The sequence below is a fragment of the Aphelocoma coerulescens genome, chromosome 8 (genome assembly GCF_041296385.1).
Source record: "Aphelocoma coerulescens isolate FSJ_1873_10779 chromosome 8, UR_Acoe_1.0, whole genome shotgun sequence".
Lineage (NCBI taxonomy): Eukaryota > Metazoa > Chordata > Aves > Passeriformes > Corvidae > Aphelocoma > Aphelocoma coerulescens.
Window position 1 is genome coordinate 22,027,447 of NC_091022.1, and position 16,359 is coordinate 22,043,805.

The 16,359-nt window shown below is 45.1% G+C and overlaps 1 protein-coding gene across 1 annotated transcript; it reads right to left on the minus strand.

Moving 5' to 3' along the window:
• Positions 1-749: 749 nt before the first annotated feature.
• LOC138114057 (EF-hand calcium-binding domain-containing protein 7-like) lies at positions 750-15,361 on the minus strand. The gene is given in 10 exon segments (XM_069023125.1): positions 750-1,322; positions 2,359-2,466; positions 3,690-3,828; positions 3,830-3,876; positions 5,603-5,751; positions 7,191-7,324; positions 7,524-7,540; positions 7,542-7,685; positions 8,216-8,325; positions 14,922-15,361. Coding segments are annotated over 10 exon segments (963 nt in total). The 5' UTR covers positions 14,962-15,361; the 3' UTR covers positions 750-1,247.
• Positions 15,362-16,359: the final 998 nt, after the last annotated feature.

Below are 16,359 nucleotides of genomic sequence, written 5' to 3' on the forward strand. Positions count from 1 at the left end.
CATCTAAAAAGGCTGATTTCACAAACAAAAGAAACGTAAATAATGCACTGCTCAGTTTGTAGTGTCTGTTCCACACGGAGTGTCTCATTATTTCCCGACTCTTCCTTAGGCAAGGAGCTGGGAATTTCTGATTTACCCACACCTTGCCTGAGGCAGCATTGGCAGAGCTCAGTCAGAGCTAAAAATCACCAAATATGTTTTGGGGCCTCCACTTCTTTTAGACTGTTCTGAAAATGAAAACAATACCTGTGGTACTCGCTAAGGAAAAAATATGGAAAGCTAGAAGCTCACCAGGAATCCTGCCCCAGCACCTGGCTGCAGTGTGTAAATCAGAGCCCAGCTCTCATTTTGCCACTGACATTTACTTGCCCAGTGTAAGATTACAGCAGAGGAACAGCAGAGAGCAGGAGTTAGGGCAGATAAAAATTGATTTGCAACACTACTTGCTGCCCTCACACAGGAGGTCACATCCATTTAATGGCTATCTTAAACTCAAACAACTTTTTAAGCATCCAGTGGCCAGGGTCATCATTTTTTTCCACATTAACAGATATTTAGAGAAACCAGAAAAATAGAATAAGCAGAATGGTTTTAGTACCTCAAAGCTGGTTTTCATTGCTGTTGCAGCCTAAACTTAGGGCACTTCAGTCTTCTTATTTCAGCTACCTGGGAATAATTAATTGCTGTTAACAGTCAAGAGCCCAAGACAAACCTCCATGTTTCTCAAATGATGTTATTTCCTTATTGCATATGAAAAGGCAGACTTTATTGTATATAAAAGAGTATAAAATCAGGCAGTAATTACAGAACAAGTGGAAGATGAGGATTATCGGCAAATTACAAAAAAAAAAGGGAAAGAAGCAAATCCTTTATCAGGTGACAAAATAAAATGAGCCTCAGCCCTTTACACTTCTCACATCAAAACCACAAGAATGTTTAATTAGGAACCCGTTCAACAAAGTTTTTCCTCAGTGAGGCAGTTCCAGCCTGCGATGGAACTACAACCCATGGTATGGAAAACAAGAGCAGATCTAGGGAGAGCAGCCTTTATGAAGCACAGTTATGTTACAGCTGGATTACTGAACAGCACTAATTTTTATTGTGCCTCAGTGTTTTCGTGCCAAGATCATCAACAAGTATAAAGGTATGCCAGCTTTTTGAGAAGGATAAGACTATAAATTGCCTAAAAGCTGCCTGAAGCCGTTCCTGGTTCACTGTGGCTGCTCCCAAGCCTGGCACTGGGAGGTTTAACATGCAAGAGAGTGCACACAGCTGTAAATCCACTCTTCCTGCTCCTTGAGGGGCATCACGTGCTGAGAGACCTGGCACAAGAGAAAGCAGAGGTGAAAGAGAGTTCTCTTTACTGGAAAACTCCTACCCAATGTGCTGTGCAGGCAAAATGTTCAGTACTTGTATCACTAAATGATTAACATTCATCAGATACACTGACAGCTGATATTTAAGAACTACTGTTGAACTTAACAGTAAAATATCCGTGAGGATTGAGCCTACAGTTTATATTGAATGAAGCCTAAATTCAAATGTAAAACCACCTTCCAGGATGAGGCTATGGATATCTAAAGTGTCAGCAGCAATTTAAATAGGGCCCAGCCTTGCCTGTGTCATGGGACTGCTCTGTTGACAACAGGTTTGAATGAATCCACCCCGGAAAGCTGGGAAATATAAAATAGCTTGGATGCCTCTGCTTTTGAACAAAGAGAGTGTACTTTTAGAAAAATAAAAACAGGGGGTTTATTCATAAATAAATGAAGAAAAACATCATCTGCATTTGTAATGCATTTCCCATCACATCCCATCCCTTAGAACCCTCATTTGGAATTGTCACTAAAGCTCTGCAGCAGGGCTCAGCAATAAACTGTCTCATGGTTAACATGATCCCTAAATCAGGTTTAACAAAAGTTAGCCACCTGCAAATCTCACTGTGCACAAGGACTGCAATACATCTATTTCTGCTTCTGATCAGTGCATGCTTGGTCTGTTTCTCACAGGCATCAATACATGGGATTAAAAGTGGCTAAGTGAAAAAGAAGTAAAATACAGCCTTAGAAAAAGATTATTAAAAATATCACTCAATTGTGCATGTATAGAATGGACAATTGAAATAGGCTCATGTATGAAAAACTGAGCAGTTATGGATTTTTATAGCAAACTGCACAGGAAAACAGGGATACATCAAGTTCATGATCAGCTTTGAAACACCAAGAACTGCTGATGTGTTCTGGTCAGAAGATGCCACTCTCCACATGCTCATTATAATGCTAAAAGTCCCATAAAAGGAAACTATAAAGGTGTCACTTGTTTTTCTCTAAAGTTGGCTAAGCAATGAAAGAACCTCACCATCATGGATTTTGGAGCCACTTCCACAGCAAAAACTGTCAGTCCCCTACTGTTGAGGCAGTTCTTACTCTTCTCATTGTTGACATGAATTATCACTTTCTTTTCAGACTGCAAGTGAAAAAACATGAAGAAACCATTAGTCTTTACAGTCTGTTCTTTGTGTTAACAACTGCACACTCCTTGTACTTCCTGTGACTTTGCTGTGTTACAGGACAGAAGTGCTTAAGGATACTCTTTGAAGAGTAACAGTTTCAAATGGATCTTAGCACCACATTCCTGGTCAAAAGTCACTTAAGACTCACTGAAACAACACAAGGATTTGTGAAGATACAAGTTGGCCTTGTTGAAGCTCACACCGCTGGCCTCAGCCTGTCCAGATCCCCCCGCGGAGCTTCCCCAGCATTCCCACCCAGCTTGGTGAGATCTGCAAACCAAACCCAACCGATACAAACAGAGTGGGCAGAGATCTGAAGCAGAGAGCATCCAGTTGTCTCAGTGCAGCCCTGATCTCCCTCCCTGACATATCCTCAAACATATAAATAACTCTGGAATATCCACCCTAAAGGGCAAAGTGCAAAGCCAAATCCAGAGTTCCAGGAGCCTCAGCATCCACTCCTAATATTAGTCCCCCAACCCACCCCCTTTTGCATGGCTATGCACTAAAAAATACACTTCTTGCTGTGATCTTGTAGGATTTAAAACATCTGAAGTTTAACATCTTACTGTGCTGTGTTTATTCACAGTTCCTGCTATAAAGGAAACTGACAAGGAACAGCACATTCATTGTGGTCTATGGAAAAAGGTTTAAAATCTCTGCTTCTCACCAACCCCTTCTACTTGGATTCACAACTTTCAGCTTGAATTACTAATAAATTACACCTGGAAGAATAATCAGGTAAAAACTCATCCATAACACTCCTAAAATTCACTGCTCTTTGACCTTCTTGTGGACACTGGAAATATTCAATAGCATAAATGCTGTGCTCTTTGCTCTTGCTCTAATTGCATTTCCTGCTGTTAGTGTTTGTTTTCTCATTTGACGATCATATTGTGTCAAAAGATTGAAAAATTGGAATGTGAACACAAAAATATTCACATTTTATATGGTACTTAGAACTGCTTGCCTCATTATAATAATCTGTCCCTGGAACACTGATCCAGGCTCTTCTGAAGTCCCAAGGAGCACAAGCACATCAGGAGGGTTTTTTAATGAAACAGACACAAAAACCTGATTTCAGGAGAAGTAATTCTCAAATATGACCCAAGGAAGGAGAAGGAACAATAACAACAGACATAAACACAAAGTACCTTATGGAAGTTCCAGGCCATACGTTATTTTCAGTCGCAGAGGTGATCCTGCTGCCTGATTTGTAAGTGTGGCTGATGATGTTCTCAGAGCCATCCAGCACTTTGGCCTCTCCTTTATTAACCACAGACCTGCAGACAGCCCTGCTCAGCTGGGAGCCTCCTCCTGGCTTTGCACCTCTCTGCACAGATGTCAATGACAAAGGGCCAGGCCTGCAAGGGAGAATAGGAGTTTTACCATCACTTGAGCTGTAGTTTTTCCCCCTCAGATTTTCCCCCACAGCTCCTAAGTATTTTCTTATCTAAACTAGAATTACCCAGATAGAAATATTTCCTTGAATATTAAATATTCCAAACCTGAGAGCTGTGGCAGTCTTTTACACCAAATGAAAGCTCAGGACAACTGGCATTTTTAGGCCATTTACAGTACACCTGACATGCAGTTCAACACAGCAAACCCTTCCTTGGACAGCAGAATGGCCAGGAATTAAGATGAAATATGAATGTATTCCAGCGGCTGAAAGAAACCTTTCTCCTTTACCTGTCACACTCTTGCTGTTTGTGCCACTTCACACAGATTTAACACCTCTGCAATGTTGCATTGAGCACTCTGGGACTATCTTGGCTACATTTTACTCCTGGTGTAACGACCTGGAGTTTGCATTTTCTTAGACTCCCTCACAGCACCTCAGTTCCTTTCTAAAGCTGTTGGAATCCAGCAGAAATGATTTCTCAAGCTCTCTCTCAGTGCTCCCAAAACATCAATCTTAAATTATTTGAAATCAAGGAATTAAAGAGGCAAGTGAGAGACACAAGTTAACAGCTGGAGATTTTTAGTTTAATTACTGAAGCGTTTGGAGAGCTGTGCTGTCCTTTGGAAAGCAAAGGCTGGAGCCAGAACCCACAGCTGGAATAAGGCACAACACACCTTCCTGAAATTCCTAACTGGAGAAAAACCTCCCCAAAATGCTCTTTCTTGGAGCAGGGCTCTCTCTTGTGGCTGAAATGCAGAAAAACAGCCTTGCAGGGGCTCTGCCAACCGCAGCTCGGAGGAAAAGGACAAACTGCTCATCCTTAAATCCCTCAGCACCATCCCAAGATTTTCACTGACAGACAACTGATATCTCCCATACTGACTATTTTTAGGTCTTCCTAGATTTTATATAGTGACTACACTGACCCGTTTAACAAAGTTAAATACCATTATCAGACTGTGATCCTAAAAATCAGCTTTTCCTCGGAATTAAATTATTTAATTATTTGCATATTCAATGCTTTAATTTTTTTCTCTTCATTAACGACATCCTCTTTCCTTAGAGAGAACTATTAACATCAGAAGTAATATTATTTCTATAAAAATAAATAAAATAATAAAATAAAATCTGTAAGTGCACAGAAACATCAGAGAAATAATCCCTGGTCCTGTAAACAGTGTGTGACCCAAACCCAAAAATTTTAATGAAGCATTAAAATTTCATGTTGAAAACCTTCAGACACTGTTGTGAAAGCCAACAATAACAGAAATAGTTCTGTCTGGAAACTAGGAATTCTAAATCATGTGGAAAAAAATTATCTTTATCCACTTCTGTTATGGTTAGGGCCACAAAAGTGACTTTTTTAAGGAGAAAAAGTCCTGTATTTTCTAAATTTGCTGACAGGTCACAGTTTACCATCCTTATCTTCCTATCACTCCCCACCAGCAGAGTGCATGGATTCTTCCAACAGATAGAATCCAACATTCCTTCCTCTATTACCCCACAAAATCCTGGCTTTCTCTAAAGCAAAGGAAGATTTCCTCTTTCAAGGATCCAAGTACTATCTTAAGAATTAGGAGAATGACAATGGCAGTGGATCCCCACCCTCCTGCAATCAGTCTGTGGCAGACACAAAGAGTGCAGCAGAAAAATGTGCAGTGATTTTTGCTCTGTGACTCTCCTACCTCTGTCATTTCTAAGGCTTTGTTGTAGCCCAGGGACAACAAAGTGACCCAAAGGTCCCAAGGATCCCCATCCTGCTCGTTGGCTTCCATGAGATTCAAAGCCATAAATCCTTGTCTTGTTAGTTCATTTTTCTTCATCTCAAAATTATCTGTTTCAAAGGAATAGAAAGAGAACTTCAAAGTCTCTTCTCTCTGCAAACACCTTTATCCTTCCAAAGCCAAAAATCCCACTCCTGTTAACAAGGTCTAAAAGATGGAGCCAACTTGCAGCCTCGGGGTGGCCAATATCATTTGGGAAAGAATCACCTTGACCAGGCATATGCTGTTTGCAGAGCTTCCCTGTGGATTTGGGATAATGCCTACAAACAGCTGGCCCCTTGGATAACCCAGAAAAGGGGGAGATTTCAAAACACAAAGAGTTCATATTGATTTCTTTTTCTAAAAGTTTGGGGCTAAGCTTTGCAGAATGGGGTATTTTAGGAATGGGAAATGAAAATCAGCTGGAGACAGCACCTTTAAATGCTTCAGGTCCTTGATACAGAAGTGATTTACTTAGTTTCTAAAAAGTAATAAAATTCCAGTAATCCTAACACCCCTCTCCAGAGAGAATATCATAGATCCACAACTCTAATGTCAGCAAACACATAATTGAAATGTCCTCGTGTCAGGGACTTTTAAAAATGGTTTTCTCATCTTCATAACAATGCTAAATCTTTACTATATATTATTAAAAAGGGATTACCAATTTAATAAATCTATCCAAGGCTACAGATGCTGTAATAAATGGCTTGAACTTTGGTGTCTGATGATATTCATGTGAACCCTTCCACTGATTGATGACCTGGTGAAACATTCCCCCGCCTTCTCCTCTTTCCTCTCTTATTTATTCACACATGTCTACCCCTCCTACTTGTGTGGAGATCAGAGGCATCACCCTGACAAAGCCATCAAGTGTGGAAAAGCACATGCAGGGATGAAACAGAGGAGAAATCCAGTAATAGAAATGTATTTTTGTAGGAGTTTTCCATAAGTTAGGAAAAATTCTGATACGTCAGAATTAGTATTAATAGGGCTTGCCAGATCCAAAGTATTTTGGCCAACGTGCCACAGCCTGCAAAGGAATGATGTCAAACCTGACATGTAGTATACAATGAGACACTGGCAACCCACATAAACTCTGGATGCCATTTTATAGGACCAGATGCACACTAATTAAATGTCCCTCTCCACACTTTGTGAGATAAAAAAGCAGCACCAGCCCAAGCTGCACAAAGGAGATCGATTCAACAAATACCTGTGACAGTTTCCTTCCCCATATGATCCAGGATTACAAACCCTGTAGGTTTTGGCAGCTACAGAACAATTAGGAAGGGGAAGAATTCTCTCAGCAGAAGGTCAGTGGCACACACACCAGAATGAAGCAAAGCAAAGGACAGGAGACTGGAAGAAAAGAAAAAGAAAGGAGGAAGAGAACAATATCTACACATGTTCTTGGAATAGGCTACAGAATACCCAGTTCTATCCAGCTGGAAAGTTAACTGATAGTCTTAATTAGTTTTAGGCCTAATTACCACAGTAATGAACTTACCCTTACACACAGCCCAGGCTTCCTGATCACACTTCTCCCCACTAGTCCTCAGCTCAAAGAAGTTGTATTCCTCCAGACTCAGGAGGCCATTCCCATCCAAATCAATTGTTTCAAATATATCCAACAAAGCAGCTCTGAGGGATGAAAAAGGCCAAACTATTTCCAAAGGCTTCCATTTCCTTTTACTGGCTCACAATATTGCCAAGAACTGTTCAGTCTATTTGAGAATATTCTCTACAAATAGTACTTTAGGAACATCCAGATTTAAAAAGCCACATTTTAGCTGGAAAAGAGATTTTTATAGAGGTTATCATGTTTGCGAATAAAACTCACCGGAATTCTTTGGTGAGAGAGAGCCAGCTCTCCATCTTCATCTCTCCACACCAGTTTGGCTTCTCCAGGAATTTGGGGTTTTACCTTCCTCAGCCTACAGCCACTTGTGAAAGGGAGCAGCCAGTAAACCCCAGATCCAAGCTCCCCTCTCCATCCAAACATCTGCTCTTAAAGGAAGACAGAAAAGTTTGGAACAACTTCTCAAATGATGCCGCTCTTTGTTGCCAGTAATATTCATATAGACCTGATGAATTACTTGAAAACCCTGGCAATGCTGGGTTCCCTCCTTAAAAAAAAAATTGGCCGTGTGATGCCATTTGAAGGATAAAAAACAGTGAATCTCTTAGAATGAAAGTTAGAAAAACATGCAGGAGAGAGATGAGGGGAGAAGGGGACAAGAAGTTTATGCTGCCTTATTTCTGCCACAGAATAAGAATATTCTGTGCACTATGAAGTTCAAATGGCAAGGAGAAAGAAAATGAAATGTAAACAAATTTTGCCTTGAAAATGTTGTGTTTGAAGGTGAAGAAATATAACTGAGTTTCTACAGAGTAGCTGTAAATATACCCAGCAACTCAGCAATACTGGGCACAGCTGGAATTCTTTCCAAACACATGGAATTCACACCCCCAGCATTAATACATACATGAAAAAGTAACAATTAAAATAGGAATACACCAAAAATCTCTAACCTCTTTGTGTTGGAGTTCAGTAAAGCTCACAAGCTGTAGATTCTCTTGCGTTTCATTTTCCTTCAGAATAAACAAAGCTGCATCCACTGACAACCAGCGACAAGATTTTCCTAAAAGGAGAAATATCCCCCAAAAATGCTTAATAATGACACAAAACTGTTTTTATTTGCGTGTCAAAATAGGTATTCCCATGGTATTTATTGATGCCTGCTGATGAAAAATGGGAAAAAATAATCTATCCTACACTATTGGGATTTCCTTCCTGTTTAGGCCAAGCAGATAAATTGTTCCAAGCCTTGTGATTGTCTCACAGATAATGATTACTGTTCCTACCACAGCTGGAGAGAAAAGTTGGGTGGCAGAAATAGGGTCTGGCAGGGCTGGGAATGAATGCCCATCTCCAGGTTTGTCCCCCTGGCAGGGGCTGACCCTTCCTTTCCCAGGGAAGTACACACTAGCCACCAGGATTGAGAAACTTTCTGTTCAAAGGTCAGCTCCTCAAAGCACACCCAAATCTGCATTTTATCTCTACTGTCCTGCCCCTGCACCAGGAAAAGGGGAGGGATTCCAGCTGGATTTCCTCAGTGCTCCAGGATTTCTGGCCACAGCCTGCTGAGATAGAGCCCCTGGCCCTGGATCCTCTTGGAAACCTGTACCTGAACCCAAAAAACACCTTCCATTATCCTGTGTTGCTCCAAGCTCTGTCCAACCTGGCCTTGGACACTTCCAGGGATCCAGGGGCAGCCACAGCTTCTCTGGGCCTCCTCCCAGGGAGGAATTTCTTCCCTACAAAATGACCTCAGCCATTCCTGCTGGAATCTCCCACATCCAGACTGGCTCCTCTCTGAGGGCTGGTGCTCCAGCTCAGCATTTGTGCTCCTGGTGAGGCTTTATTTCCTGATTTTCACTTACAACAACCTTACTTTAAAATCGGGAAATGATGTTTCTCTGGATAACTGGATGATCCAGCCTTTGTCCTTTACTCATCACATCTGCTGTTTTCATTTGTTACTCTGCAACTTTTACTATGAATATGTGCCATAAATATACATATTACAGTTTTATTACTTCAGAATTCTTTGAGCTTCTTACTGATATCCAAGCTCTTTCTGTTTATTTCTAAAATACATTCCAGCTCCTCAGCTGAAGCATTAATCAATATTTTGGCTAACTCAGGACCATGACAGGATGGCAAGGACTCCCCACAGTGCATTTCTCAATCCTGGTGAGTTTGGATTTGGAATAACACATATGGATAGCAGCTCTCCAGCCCAGCTCCCTATCCCAAACTTCGCCCTGACAAAAGGAAGGCACTTCCTTTTCCCCTGCTGCCCTGCCAGCCCAGCCCCAGCTGAGGTGTCTGCTTGTGCAGAGTCATTGTCCCAGGAGATTACAGCTGAATCCCTGCTAGGGTGAATTTCAACTCTGCCTGCTGGATTTGCAGATTAACAGCAAAGCACCTTAGCTCTTGCTCTGAGCTGGAGTTTCACGAGTGCAGAGTTTAAAATTCCAAAGGGGCACTGAAACTGGACAACGTGACCACTTAATCACCTTGCACTGTAAACTGACATAAGCCAATTAACTTTACAGGCAAAAAGAGTCTAAGCTGGTGTCAAAAGAGGCTGTGAGAGTTGTTGCAGCTGCTGTCTTCTAAAATCCACATCATCTGCAGCCAAGAAATATCTACAAGTGGTATTTACTTCCTCACTTTAAAGATCACATCTCAATTTCCCCTTCTGCCTCCGAGAAAAACAGCACCATAAGAAAGCCAGAAACAGAGGTTTTTCCTACTGGCCTGGAGGATCCAGCATCACCACATCTAACCCTGGCACACTGGGAGTGCTTTTTGGAAGAACTTTCTTTATGATCACTGTATTTTGATGATTTTGATCCCAGGAGCTTTTATTCAAAGGAAAGATCTTAGTAGGGACTGGTCTGGGAGCTGTGGTAGAACAGCACAAAGGAAAAGGGAGCTACCAAAGGAGAGCAGTGGCAAATAAATGCAACAAGTTCGAACACTTCGTTTCCCTGGATAACTGAGGGGGGGGGAGAAATGTTAGAGCAGCCAAGCCAGGAACCCAAAATTCCTGGGGGAGAGAGCAGCATTTCTAATAAAAGCCCTGTTTGTCCTGCAGCTGAGAAACAAAAGCAGGCACTATTTAACATGCAAGGCACAGCCTGGCACTCAGAACACCTTCCAGCACGTGCCTGAGTGTGGCAACTTCGCAGCACTTGGAAAAGTCGTCAGTCAGGAAGGAACTTTTATAAATGTACTGTGGTATTGGCTTTTCACATGTTCCAGAATTGTTATGAATGGATAGTGATATTGGTTTTTTCATGTTCCTTAACGTGAGAAAAGCTTTGCCTGGGTTCTGTCATGGAATGCTGTAGAATGGCTGCAGTTTGTGTGGACAGTTTGGCAAGGATCGGGGGGGTCTTCACATTCCTGGAAAACCTTATCAGAAGAAAAGAACCCGAAACCAGTCGGAATGAAGCCACGGAAAAGATAAGACTGATAAGATGATACTCAGCAACGCCAAAGAATTAATGAATGATGCATGACGGTGATGAATAGGAAATAAGCGATGGACTTTCAAAGACGATCTTTTGGCTGTAGAGTTGTGCCTTTGAATCTCTGCCGAAGCAGCCGGCCCTAACACCCTTTGTGCTGTTGTTATAAACATATACTGTAATATTGGCTTCTCGCAAGTATTAAGGTAGATATTATATAATGTCAGAAATGCTTTTTGCTGTGTGGATGTAGTTTTCTTTCTTTTTAGCAAGAATATTAGCAAGTGCGAGCAAGTAAGATAACCTCCAAGCGAACAGAGGATGAGGCCCAAGGAGCTGCTAATCAACACTTTGTCCGGGGAACAAAGGGGCCCCAAGGCGGCTCCGCCCGGAGAACGGGGTCCCAGGGGGGCCAGAGCCGCGATCCCCGCTCTGCCCGGGGGGCAAAGAGGCCAAAGCTGCCATCAGCCCTGACTGTCTGGGGAATTAAGAGGCCCACTCAACTATCAACTCCCACCTAGCGAGCCCAAGCCAAGAATCAAAAGGAATAAAAGCACAAGGCAGAAGACTACGCATGCGCTAAAAAGGCGGGACCAAGGAGGGGCCATGCAGAACGGCTCCGGGAAAAGTTTGAATATGCATAAAGAACAGACAGTAAAAATGGTCTAAAAAGGACTCAGCTCGAGCATCAGGTGTGCTCTCTCACACTGTTGTCTCCTAACTGTCCCTTTTGTTAAACTTTCCTTCAAATTTTACAAAGAGAGAAGCTCGTTTTTCAGAGCTCCGCGGGAGGGCCGCCTCACCGCTAATTCCTCCTGGAGGATCCTTCCGCGGGCAGGACCGCATCACAAATAGTCCCTCCCAGCGGATCACTCCGCGTCGGGACGCATCACCGGTGATCCCTCCGCGGGCAGGACCGCATCACAAATAGTCCCTCCCAGCGGATCACTCCGCGTCGGACGCATCACCGGTGATCCCTCCGCGGGCAGGACCGCATCACAAATAGTCCCTCCCAGCGGATCACTCCGCGTCGGGACGCATCACCGCTGATTCCTCCGCGGGCAGGGCCGCATCACAAATAGTCCCTCCTGGCGGATCACTCCGCCTGCGCATGCGCAGAACCGCCGATCCCTCCGCGGGCGGGCCGCAGCACCGCTGATCCCTCTGTTCTGAGCGGTGTTGTGATGTTGGCTTTGTGCGTGTTCCAGAATTGTTATGATTGGATTGTGATGTTGGTTTTGTCATGTTCCTTAATGTGAGAAAAGCTTTGCCTGGGTTCTGTCATGGAATGCTGTAGAATGGCTGCAGTTTGTGTGGCCAGTTTGGCAAGGATGGGGGGGGTCTTCACATTCCTGGAAAACCTTATCAGAAGAAAAGAACCCGAAACCAGTCGGAATGGAGCCAAGGAAAAAGATAAGACTGATAAGATGATACTCAGCAACGCCAAAGAATTAATGAATGATGCATGACGGTGATGAATAGGAAATAAGCGATGGACTTTCAAAGACGATCTTTTGGCTGTAGAGTTGTGCCTTTGAATCTCTGCCCAAGCACCCGGCCCTAACACCCTTTGTGCTGTTGTCTCCTAATGGTCCCTTTTATTAAACTTTCCTTCAAATTTTACCAAGAGTGAAGCTCGTTTTTCACAGAACCAAGGGCACAGTAAATTTGGGGAACAGCAGGTGACAATGCCACCAGATCAGCCTGGGGCTGGTTCTGTGATCACACCCGGATTTACACTTTCTGTCATTTTGGACATAAAATTATTGCCTGGACACGATTCTACTGCTCAGTGATGCTCCAACAGGACCTGTGAAGATCTTATTTGAGCCAGTAAAGCGTCAGACTCACCATGTGGCAATAATGCCAAGGAAAGCTGGCACACAGACCAAAACAAAGCTGGTAGGCTACACTGGATGTCAAATGGGACTGGCAAATAACCTCGATTTCACTTTACTTACAGAAACGCAAACCTAAAAATAAGATAAACACCCCTTAATCTCACAACTACAAACTGAGTTGTTGCTAGTCAAAAAGAAATACTTCCTTGCAGCATACGAACCATTCCAGGTGGAGACAAAATTCAAACTCATTTCAGCATCCTTCCCTTTCATGTTGTAAAACTAAAGATCATCACCTGTGGTGCTCAGGTCTCTCCTGTGGCTGGAGAGCACCATTCAACCAGACCTTAACACCACGTGATTTTAAAGCATTCCTCAATCATATCTCAACCCCCAGGACCAGAAATGCACTTTTCCAGCAGTTTTCTTGGCATTATTCAGCTTTTCTCAGGATGAGGCCACTGAGTTTTCCCCCAGACCTGGCTGCAATCATGAGATGTTCAAGAGTCCCAGCACCTGGACGAACCCACAGTTGCAGCAACAAGTTTCCATGTGCTGTTCCTGTCCTGCAGGGCACTTCCTTACCATGAATGAAGTTGTCCATCCTTCTCTTTGAAGGACAGGGAACTTCCAGTCACTTCATATTTACTATGAAGAAAGAGGATTTTCAGAGACTTTTACTCAACTACACTGTGGTAACCACCAGGGAACTGATGCTTGCAGTTACAGAGAAACCCCACAAACCAAGCATCCCTTAAGCACTCCAAAACAAGGCAAACACATCAACATTTATTGAAATCCAGTGCTTTGCATTTGCTAAAGAAACCCTCTGGTTTTAGTCACCTCATTTCTTGGGACCAGAGGATTTTGCCACTAGGGAGTTTGGCAATGCAGTTCTTGCACTGCTTTCTTTAGGGCAGCACTGCTAAAATGTAGCAAATATCTGGAATCAAGTTTCCAGGGGCTTTGCCCTCTGTAGATCAACCCCCCGGATCTCCGGTTACATAGCCCGGCTTTACCTGCTGCTCATTTACTACCCACATCTTCTTCCACGCGTTTCTCTCCTCCACCTCCCATTTTCCCTGCCTTTGCAGAACATTTTCTGACTTTAGAGCCAATTCTGTCCTAGCACTTGGAATTCCCGTGGACAAAATGCTCCAAGGCAAATTCCTGCTGGCAAGGGCAGCCCTTGGGACCCGCTGCTGCAGCTCTGGCAGCGAGCTCGGCTCTGCATGGACGTGAGGGACTGCACGATCCAGGGCAGGATCCGAGACATTGCCGGCCCTCCACGCTTCCCAAAACACCTCATCAGAGCCCAGCACGGCTTTACCCCCAGTTCTCTGCTTCTGGGATGGAGCTGAGGTGTCAACGATGGAGAACTCGGCGCTGGAATGCTGCTGCCACATCCCACGAGGCCCTGGCTCCACATCCAAAAACCTGCACAAACTAACACTTCGTCCCAGGGAACAAGTTTCCCAGGCTGCTTATTCACAGTGATCCACAGGGATCGTGTTGTGTGTGCACTCAGGAATGCTGCATATTCCAACTCCAACCCCTTCCTAGAACCAATTAATAAACCAATGCCTGCTGCTTTTCCATCAGGGAAGGCTGCTCTACCCATCACTTTCAGAGGTGCACACAGCATCCAGGGATGCTGGCAGATGGAATCAAAGTTGAACAGCTGCCACACATCACAAAAGACAATTTTCTACATGGCTTTTTAAAAATCCCAAACCAGTTATTTGCTCCTTTATGCCCTAAGAAGGCAGCAATCCCAAATTATCTTTTTTTTTTTTTTTTTTTTTTTTTTTTCCGAAGAAGTTAGATATTTACAGGCATTGGGGCACCTCCGAATTTGAAATAGCTTACTCTGAGGTTCTACCCTAAGCACCAAGCACCCTCAGCCCCTCTCTCCTTCATGGTCCACGAGGAAGAAAGTTTGCTACTGGTGCTGGTGTCCCAGGGGAAGAGAATATTTGACATTTGGAAAAGAGCAAATGTAGGGAAAAGCCTCCCTTTGCACACTCGACTTCAGCACACCTCTTCCGACCAACATCACATCCCCCGCTGGGATTGCCTTGGGCTACCAAGTGACAGGAGCAGGACGAACCCACGGAGGAATCCCCCAGCAGTGAGATGCATTCCAGTGCTGTGGAAGGGAGCGCTGCTCCCTCCCAACACCTCACCGCCTCCACGCTGTGCCCTTGCTTTACGCTTTAGCTGGAAAACCCAGCGATGGGCAGAAGGAAAAAGAAGGAAGTAGAGCAAAGTCGTGTTTGCTTCCATCCCTCCGCCCTGGCCAATATCCACTCGCTCCCGCAGGCAGGGAGAGGCTCCCGGGGGGCTTTTCCTACCTGCACCGCGAGCTGTCCCCCGCCAGCCCCGCCAGCTCATCCGGCACTCCCCGCGTTACTTCCACGCCGCGGACGCGCCGAGCGCCAGCGATTTCCGCCGCCGCTGCGCGGCCCCGCTGCCCGCGGCCGGGGAGCGCATCCCGGAGCCGGGGAGCGCATCCCGGAGCCGCGGAGCGCCCGCGGCTCGTCCCGTTGGCGGCGGCGATGCGGGCGGTGAGCTGGATGGCGTCCTTCATGTAGAAGCGGCCGTCGCCCCCCACCACGAGCGTGGCGTCCTGGCGCTCCGCGGGCGGCACGGTGGCCAGCGTGCTCTGGATGAAGTTCTCGCTGTAGTTGGCATTGCTCTGCAACACCGTCACCCGCTTGCGCAGCCCGCTGCTGCCCGGCTTCTGGTCGCCGTAGGGCTTCGTCTGCACGGTCACCATCCGCACCGTGGCCGGCGCCGGGCGAGTTCCGGGAGCCGGGGGGCGACCGCGGCCGCCCGGCGCCGCCGCCGCCACCGCCCCTTAAAGGCACCGCCCGCGCTCCCGGCCGGGCCCGCAGCGGCCGCAGGCGACAGCGCCCGTGGGCTGCTCTGCCCTGGCCCGCTCTGCCTTGCCCTGCTGGCACTGCCCCGTCCTGCGCTGTCCTGCCGATGCTGCCCTGCCACAGCCCCGAGCACCTCCGTGTCCCGCTGCTCTGCTCGATCCGAGCCACTGCCATGGAACTATGGAAAGGTTTAGGTTGGGAAAGAGCTTCAAGGTTTTCAAGTCCAACCGTTCCCCAGCACTGCCAAGGCCGCCACTGCCCCATGTCTCCAAGTGCCACATCCACACGGCTTTGAAATCTCTCCAGGGATGGGGACTCCACCACTGTGCCAGGACCGGACACTTTCCCTGAGATCCAATTTAAACCTCCCCTGGCCCAGCCTGAGGCTGTTCCCACTTGGATTTTTAATTTCTTTTAAGACATCACCAAGACTAAAAAGAAAAGACTGCATCTAGCACGAATCCATGTGATTGAAAAGCATGTTGAAAAGTCCAGAAAATATCCTCCAAAAGATAACAGAAATGCATTTTCCCAGCCCTCAGATTTAAATTTCTTACCCAAAAGATATTAGAAACTTCCAAAAATTACAATATATAATGTATTTTCATGGGTAGCTGATGAGCCCAGAAGGCAAACAATAAGACAGTAACTGAAGACGTACAGTTGAGTTTAGAAATACAGCCTGTAAGAGCAAAAGCTGTCTGACCACTGAAAGAAGCCAGCAGGTTTTCCTCCTGCTCATGGCTTCAAGTGGCACAGTTGCTCTCTGGCCTGTATCACCCATCCAGTGCCTGACCCATTTGTCCCCTTTGGTTTACATCCTCTGAGGTGCATTATTTACTTTTTTTATACACTGTAAATGTTTTAGTGAGTGGAGAAAGGCAGTTAGCAGTGAAATGGAGATTTGAAG